The sequence below is a fragment of the Halyomorpha halys genome, unplaced genomic scaffold (genome assembly GCF_000696795.3).
Source record: "Halyomorpha halys isolate HHAL.00 unplaced genomic scaffold, Hhal_1.1 Scaffold459.1, whole genome shotgun sequence".
Taxonomy (NCBI): Eukaryota; Metazoa; Arthropoda; class Insecta; order Hemiptera; family Pentatomidae; genus Halyomorpha; species Halyomorpha halys.
Window position 1 is genome coordinate 330,644 of NW_027116111.1, and position 9,269 is coordinate 339,912.

Genomic DNA, 9,269 nt, shown 5'->3' on the forward strand with positions numbered 1-9,269 from the left:
GAAAAATTGAATTAGCAGGTACTATACAGCAGCGGATAAAACTACCAACATTATTACCCAACGTTTCACCCAAATGTGCAGGGCTTCATCAGGGCTAAAAGAGAGCAAGATGTAAACATTTTATGAAAGATAAGATTATAGGCATATAAATAGAAAGTTGTAAAAAAATAAACAAATAGAATAAAAACGAACGACCTAAATGAAAAGGATATGAACAATAAATGAATAGAATAATAATTAATAACAAGTATAGTAATGAACGATATATTTGAAAATGTACTACTGGAGTATAGTGAAATAATAATATTCAGAACAATAACAAATGGAGTAAAATTAAAATTATATGCTTTTAGTAAATAATTCTTACAGTGTTAGTATGTTGTTCCAATTTAGCCTTGTTGAAGCACTGCCAAGTGGGACGAAACGTTCGTTAATAATAAATAGATTTTACTGCTACTTTGTACGTTTTTGATTGCCACCCGGACCATTTTTTTACTACCAATTACACACGGTCAAATAAAAATCTTTCAATAGGCACAATACATCTAAAATAGGCTCGAGATTTCAACAATAACAATAGAACATAAAACAATCCCTTCTAAAAATGTTCCAAACTGAAATTTTATATTTATAGGACTGTCAACTGAGATGAACCTAATCACTAAGTCACCCGACCAGGTAACATTCAGGTCGGTAAACAGTCCCTAAAATACCGCGAAGGTATCCGGAGAAGGAGATGAATAAAGGGAACTTGGAATAAACAGAGGATCACTTGATAAGAAGGAAATTGAAAGGGTGGTCAAGTATCAACTCTACATAGAGATCTTATCGGGAGGCGCCTGTGGAGTTGCTCCCATTCTGACCCTCTTTCATCTCAGATACCCTTCCCCTATCGCCTACATCTTATACCAAACAAATACTTAGCAATCCGACTTTTTGGGGGATAAATAGCTATAATATTTTCTCTTAACTCACATTTTCGCCTGAACGCATTCGAGACAGAGCGGATCTTTGATATGAGCGTATACGAACTATTAAAAAGCGATTCGTTGCTGACGAATTAAGGAAACCATCAAAGAAACATAGCTAAACTAACATAGAGATGGAAGTTAAATGTATACATGATCACAGAATCTTGGTCAGACGCGATAAAAAATGAAATGTAGAACAGTCTTTTCATTTATATCCTAGCAAGAGACATTTAAAAAATAATTCATCAAATAAGATTTGGTGCCCTCGAATAAAATTACACGAAATGGGACTTCTCTCACCAAACCCAAGAGACAAAAACCGCCTTCGCTTTTAAAAAATGCATGTGTTCTTCGCGTGCATTCTTCAACTAAAATATTTTTTTTTTTTTTTGATTTTTTAAATATAAATGCACTTAAAAATTTCCAAAATACAAGGTTATATTCCTTTGTCCCGAATTTTTTCCAAAATTATTTTTCAAGTGGAAAATTCTACATCTTGTGATGATATGGCACTTAAATTATTTGTTTCAAATCAACCTAAGAATTTTCATCTGACTGAACATATAAAACATCGTACAAAGGGGATTGGCATATTTATGTCCAAATACTAACCTCGACCGCTTAATTATTTCTTCTTTCCCTAAAATAAAGTTTACAATTTTTAACAACGCCGAGGATGAGGTAAAAGTATGTAGTTTTTTTTTTTGTTTTGATATTTTAGTTGAAACTTCAACATACACTTTTTACGAAAAAAGTGATTTATTAAGTTTTTTCAATCAAATTGTATTCGTTTCCAAAAGCTACTGAACCTTGTTTTAAGGATACGTAGTTGTTAGTCCATTGCCCTTAGGAATGCAAGGAGTATCGAGAAACATCTTCTGAGCAGAGAAACAGACACGTAAAGTAAGGATTGAATAACGTATAAATCAAAACTGTACTATTGTAACTTCGGTATGTAGACAAACAATTTATTGTGTATTGTCCACCCTTTTGAGACATAATAACAAAAAATTAATTATTATTTAGGTTATCATCGGTATGCATAAATTATTACATTGTTAATTTATGTTATCGTTAATCCCCTTACTACTCCTAAAGCTTATCAATTGGGCAATAAACAAAATACAATTATTGAATTAAATTACGACTTTTTTTAGAAATTCATTACTCAAGCATTTTATTTCGTTCTGCGTACGCTCCTATCCTATCCCTTATCTTGAGCCCCAGGGAACATTTTTCGGCTAGTTTTTATTATTTATAATCAGAAAATACGGATTTTAGATGAATAAATATACTATACAAAATTGAATAGACGTTTTAAAGAAAGTATTTAAAAATTATATTTTTAATCCACAATACCTCAATAGCGAACTATAAAATAATCGACATCGATGGTTTAAAATATTGTTTCCAAGAAAAATTATAGACATTTATTTCTCAACGATTTAATATGTTTGTTGGTGTAGTGAATCTGAATTTAAATTTGCCATTTCGCTAGCCACCGGTTTCATAATGAAAATACAATAATTAGAACATTTTTTTAATTAAGCTTCCAACTAAAAAACTAAGGATTTTACGAAAATTTAACAGTAATATGAAATTAAAGCAACCATTTTTTTTAAAATTTAACAGCTTCCCGTTTCTGCATCCTCATTCTGTGTAAGTGTCCAAGGCACATTCCTGTTACTCTCATACTGCTGTTAATTTTTGTCGGTTAATCTTTTATGTACAGATTAAATATCTTTTGTCGCTCAAAAGATTCTTTTCTAGGTTCTAAGACCTGTGACAACAATTGCCATTACGGGAAAATATTGAGGGAAGAAATGCTCAATAAGCCCAAAATTAAAAGAGCATTCACCAGAAAATTGAAGAAAAAAAATTAATCATTTTTATTTAATTTTTTTTTTTTTTTTTATCAGAGCTGAAAATATTTTTCTTTTAATTTCAGCTACAATTAACTATACTGGACAGAGAATAACTTTTAATTCCATAAAGAAAAAGAACTATTTACATTAACCTTCAATTATTATTACTATTTTTTTTGTTTATTCCAAAGAGAAATGCTTCATCAATGAGAAGCAATTAGGCCAAAAAACAATGGGTTGCTGTAACACACAGCATACTAATATACGCAATACTTTAATTACAACACATTTATTTTTCTTTTAAATAACTAAATTATGTTTATTTATTTGTTCCTTTGTATTTTTTACCCTCATTTTTGTTTTGTTATTAACACCATACATTATATCCTCTCATTATATTCCACTCTAGCATAGCTCAGAAATCTCTTTTTTAGTCATCTGTCACAAATATTAGGGTTAATACACAATTTTTATTTTAAATTTATGAACTCATTTAAAGCTGATAATTCCAGTAAGGACACATAAAGAAATAAACGTTGTAGATAATTGTAAATGTAGAAATAAATAAATTTTCTTTTTCAGTTATAATGTATTATCACAAAAATAGTCTCATAACATCTTTAGGTAATTTGACTTAAACTACTGAACAGATCATTTTTAATGAGACAGGAATATCAAAATGATGATTCAATTTAAAAAAAGTTTGCTAGAATAATAATAAGATTTCTTATGAGCAGAAACTTATTTTTTTTTAAATATATATTTATTTATAATAATAAATTGCTTAAAATACATTTTAAAAAATAGTTTGGTATTTAAGATTAAACGTATTTTCCTTTAAGTTTTTCATAAAAAAAAAAAAATAGGAAGATTTTGGATAGTGTATACTGACGAGAAAAATCTATCTTCCCAAAAATTCATGTATATTAGTTCTTATTAGTTGATTCTTGATATAAGTTAGATAATTTATGTTTTTGAAGTTTCACGCCAACAAAAGCTAGTGCGGCCTGAATTTGAATACCAAGAGGGAGGGGGGGGGGAGAGAGAGAGAGGAGAGGAACAGGGTAAAGTTGGTTTGGGAAGCGAGTGTACATTACCGATCGGTGGGGGCACGGGACCCGCGTTGCCATGGCAACTACGCTGTAATTATTACGCGAGGGTAAAAAAGAAAGAGCTACGCGGATGCTCTGTTCACGTGGCAACTGGAAACTCTCCCCTTCCCCTTCCCCTTAGATACAGTAACCATTTCGTATCTAGCTGAGGATGTGGATTCGGATTCGGATTAAAATAATCCGGGAGAACAAAAAATGTTTATATAAACCAAAAAAAGATTTTTATTAAATGAAATATATATCAACTAAAGAAAGTCATGGCTGTCATACACATGTCCATTCTAAATCCAATAGGTATTTCAATAATAAATACACGAAATAGTTTCAGATACTATGAAAAAAGTAATAAATTACACTACCAATAATATAAGATAAACATTTACATACATAAATTAAATATCAACTAAAAACCAGGTAGAAATATTTTCAAAATGCAGTTATAATTCATTAAAAAATAAATTAATTATAACCTATTTTCATAATAGAAAACAATACTTTTTAACTGTTAACTAACTGAACGAAACTCTCATGAAATTACAAATCAGAAATATTTTGTTTTGGAATAAAAAAGTTATACTTCAAAAGAGAAAATTATATGTTATCACTACAAAATATTCCGAGCTTATTTTCTAGAAATTATTTTTCTATATATTACGATTGATAATCTTACATATTGTATTGATACAACAGAATTTTGACTGAAAGAATTGAATAAAACTATATTTACGGAAATCATAGTAGTCAATCAAGGTGAATATGAAACAATTAAGTTTTTTATGTACATTATTTTTGAGATTTTTTTTTTTTTTATCTTCTACGATAAAAAAATAATGCACTTCGTTGAGCTAAAAGTATATCTAAAATCGACAAGAATAAGTACAAAACAGAATAGTGAAACATCAGCCATAATATGAAAGTTCTTGAAAATAAAAAAGTAATCATTTATTTTCACAAACTAAATGAAACGGTAAGTTAAATTAAGGACAAAATCAAAACATAACAAAATCACACCTCTCAATTCATGAAAGAAAAGAGGGAAACATCAGTTTTAATTCAAAATTTCTTGAAAAAAAATATTCAAAAATTCCTCTTTACAAACTTAGTGAAACAGTTAGTTCAATTATATACTTTAAAAAATTACACCTACTCACTAACATAGAGGGAAGTAACACAATTTTACAAGACAAAAATGTATATCTTTGTACTAAAAATAATCTAATACCATAAGCTGTATAAATTAACGCATTTCAAAATATGCAAGGAAAGCCAAATGAAATATTAATTCTTTAATTTTAATCAAAGAGCATAAGCACAGTACTTAACATTCTGAGGAACTCAAATACATAAAGAAACCAAATTCAAATCAAGAAATGCAGACCAGACTAGAGCTCTTGAAAAGATATAAACAATAATTAATTAATACAAGTGATCTATATTAACAATGATCTATGCTATCACGATATGAATATTCACTTCTACTGATTCCAATATAATTATTAACCACCATATATACAAATTAGTACTGTTATGACTTTGAAATACAATAATTTGCATGAATTATAATTACAACAAGATGAAAGGTCAATAAAGGTTGAATTTTTTAGTTAAGTTGCACTCTAAGGTAATTAATTATAACTAACAATTTAGTAGCTGATTCACATTGAAACCAACGACTATTACGATTGTAAACACTATTTAAAAAATCTTGAGAAACAAAGACAAAAAAAGAAAAAGTAATAGTAAAGTGTACTTACCCCTGATCTATCCTGTCAACTGGTCCAGGAGGCATTTGACCAGGCATCATACCGTGGCCAGGAATAGGCCCTGGGAGAGGTCCATGCCCAAAAGGTGAACCCGGTGGCATTCCAAATTGATGTCCCCCGAACTGTGCTCCAGGCCCACCAAAATGAGGGTTGCCGCCAGGTGGTCCGAAAGGTCCTGATGAACCTGGCCGGCCTACAAAGTTCGGTCCTGAGCTAGATGGAGAGCCAAATGGTCCAGGACCATTATAGCTAGAATTAGCTGGAGGAGGGGGAAACTGAGGTGGGCCTGGGCCTGGAGTCGAAGAACCAGAGGGTGCAGGGGAGGCCGTATATTGGGGCGTAGAGGATCCTGGGGCATATGGGCCTGAGCCAGCAGGAGATCCTGCTGGAGGACCCTGGAATTGACCCTGATAACCGCCTGGAGGTGGAGGCCCTGATCCAAACGAAGGGGCTGAATTAAAGGGGGCATTAGGGTCGCCAGGCGGTGGGCCCTTCCACGACACCCCTGGGTCCTCCAGTGTGGCGGGTAGGGAAATAGGAGGTGCGACTCGACGGTTACAGCCTAAAAAACAAAGAAACAAAGCCAAAATTAGATTCTAATCTCAGTAAGCACACAGGACATATGAAAAACAATAAAAATCTACAAGAATTAATAAATGAAAATTGAAATAAAACAATTCTGAAACTGAAAACTATGCACCATACAATTAAAAAAATAAAATAACAAACAAAATTGAAACTTTTCATCCCACCAAGTAATAAGTAATTTAGAACCGAACATTGTCAACTTGTAAATAAATCCACCTTAAAAGTAACATATTAAACACAAAAAAATTTAAATTGTCTTTCATCACTATAACGAGTTTATAGGATATAGGATTCACGTGTATAGTGAACCTAACAAAACACTGAAGATTAACGCAAAACTTGAATGGTGCAAAAACAAAACAGAATTAAGAGCTATGATAAAATAAAAACATAAACTATAGAAAGAAAAACAGATAAATAAAAGATAACAGGAAAGAAATGTTAAAAAAGAAAAGAAGTCACTAATTAATGGATAATAGAAAAAAAAAGATAAGAGGTTAGTTATAGCATATGTAAATCAGTGTAAACTACTTAATATTTACTGAACATGTCTTAAGCATCAAAATAAAGTAATGAATCTGTTCAAACATTTGTGAGTTGGCTTCAACCTTAAGAAATAGTGTCATATACAATGAAAATAACAGATTCTTTAGCATGATTTCACTTGTTTTTTAATGTTTTAAAGATTTAAAATTGTTTGGAGCTAATGTTTGAGATAACGGGGGTACAGTTACTTCATAGTGAAAAATATTAAAACAAACTTAGATGTTGGAATTCACAGCACATTCAATATATGATAGTGTTAAATGCTAAGAAAATAGAAAAAGCCTTTAGAATAAAGCAGAGAAGAAAAACATAACTATTTGTTTGGTTTTGTAGCATAACCTAGCTCCAAGTTAAGATGAAAATTTGAAAAAAAGCGGTTATCTGGAAAAACACAGAAGTCATATTGTAGAAGGAGGTTAATCTAAGGACCAAATAATCTATAACAAAATTTCGTGTACCAGTATTTCTCATGACAGAAGCCTTCATATTGGCAACACAAATGCACAACAGTGAAAAGGGAGAATTTCTAACACTTTTCTCCCCGTCACACAGGAATTAATTTTTAAAAATTACATTTTTTGCTTCGTTGGCCTCCGCGTCCCTGTCTCATTCTGTGATTGTCAAAACACGTGAAAATAGAATGTTTTGAAAGACTGCCTTTCTAACCACATTACTCATACAACACTTCATGTCCTGGCGGCACAACACTCCACAACACAAAACACGCACAAACAAATCATAACAGAAGTCACTAATTAATTTCCCAGTCATTAACCATGATATATGGTCCATCCTGTTTAAAAATCAACAGAACCCTGTTGGGTAGCCTATACCTCATTTCTAAATAAAATCAACTTCTCAAGAAAGGCAGCAAGTAAACACTACGCAAGTCAAAACAACTTCACTAAAAATTCAAAATACTAAATTCAGCTCAAAATGAATGAACTAATTTAGATCTTGCAATGAAATAATAATTTAACAACTATTTAAACCGAAAAACACTGAACAAAGAGTAAAACAAACGCGAAAAGTCAGAAACAACATGGAGGCTGATTTGACTTCAGCCATGCTCACATTCTGTCTCCCCCATCACCACTATGCTGTGCTATTTCAAGTTCTATCACAACCTCAAATATTAAAATTTTTATATTAGGTAACATTATCGATACAACACGTATAATTCAGAATCGATACATACTAATGGATTAGTTTTATAATGAAAAATTTAACAGTAAGTCAGTTAGTTACACTAAGCGAAATTAAATGCCTGCCAAACCGGCATCTTTTTTTCCTATCATACAGTTTAACTTGTGATATTTACATGAAATAATTTAATGACATAAACCGAAAAATTCCCACCTTATTTGTCGACGTCCTGGTGTTTACTGGCTTCACAATAATTGTCAACTAATTTTCTTCTTGGGTCGCCTGCAAAAATTTGAGGGCGAGAAGCCTGAAATCGGTGCCATTTTTACAGAGAGACGGCGGCGCCACGCATCGGTTTCAAAGTCAAAACACTATCACTTGAGATTAAACACCACTGTTAAATAGTTCTTTCACTTTTTAAACACTATTTTCACAATATCGTGTATAAAGTTGTTAACAATTTCACAACAGACATCAGTTCTTTTTTTTGTCCGTTTTACATCGTGAAGACAGGTTTAGTTGACAGTGTCACCCCGGTAAAAATCAATAAAAGTACCAGGCCACCCCTACGCACTATCATGACGGGATTGTGTGTGGGGGAAAAAGTCAGGGTCCAGTCTCATGAGCGCACAAAACTTAACTGGCGACATTGTGGAATACAAAGTCATGTGGCGTGACTTGGTATCGCATCGTTGCCTCCCATGTGAAAACAATAATGGATCCGGACCTTCTCATTATCTACACGCCTTTAGAAAGTTAAAATTCGCGTTTTTTTTTTGTTGTTTTTTTTTCTCAGAGAAAAATAAATATTGAAAACATCAACGTGACTGATTTAAATCAATTGACCAATGACTTAAAAGAAAAATTGTGAACGAATTGCAAGCATGACAATGCTATCATTGATAAGAAATTCAATTATTTTAATATCAACACAAAACTTAGACGTGCGAATTAAGAATTGTTGTATGAGGTCGGTAGCGGCACTGGAATGGCCTCTTGCCTCAGGGAACGAACGTTGTCACCTAGCCCAGGTTGTGTCATAGTACTGTACTCAATAGGTAAATAAAGGTGAAACCGATGTGACAAATTCAACTCTTTGTACTTGCATAGAGTAATAAACAGTTGCAGTTGGTAATAGTATGGATTAGAATGAACATATATTTAATAAATAAGTTCAAACAGTTTACTGATTTAATAATTAATCTTTGAAAGCACGACGTGTGCTTACCTTTGAATGCTACACCGTGGTATGCGCTGTTGCCAAATATTGCAAGACGC

The 9,269-nt window shown here is 32.0% G+C and overlaps 1 protein-coding gene across 2 annotated transcripts in view; it reads right to left on the reverse strand.

Moving 5' to 3' along the window:
* Chi (LIM domain-binding protein 2 Chi) overlaps positions 1 to 8,147 on the reverse strand; it is a 222,682-nt gene extending 214,535 nt beyond the window's left edge. The window contains exons 1-2 of one of the 2 annotated variants that reach the window (XM_014424250.3): positions 7,419 to 8,147; positions 5,703 to 6,273 (exon numbers count right to left, since the gene is read on the reverse strand). In XM_014424250.3, coding sequence (XP_014279736.1) covers positions 5,703 to 6,273; positions 7,419 to 7,455 — 608 coding nt within the window. In that variant the 5' untranslated portion in view covers positions 7,456 to 8,147. Of the gene's footprint in view, positions 1 to 5,702; positions 6,274 to 7,303 lie in introns of both variants that reach the window. The other variant, XM_014424251.3, reaches the window with a different exon arrangement.
* Between the last annotated feature and the right edge of the window lie 1,122 nt (positions 8,148 to 9,269).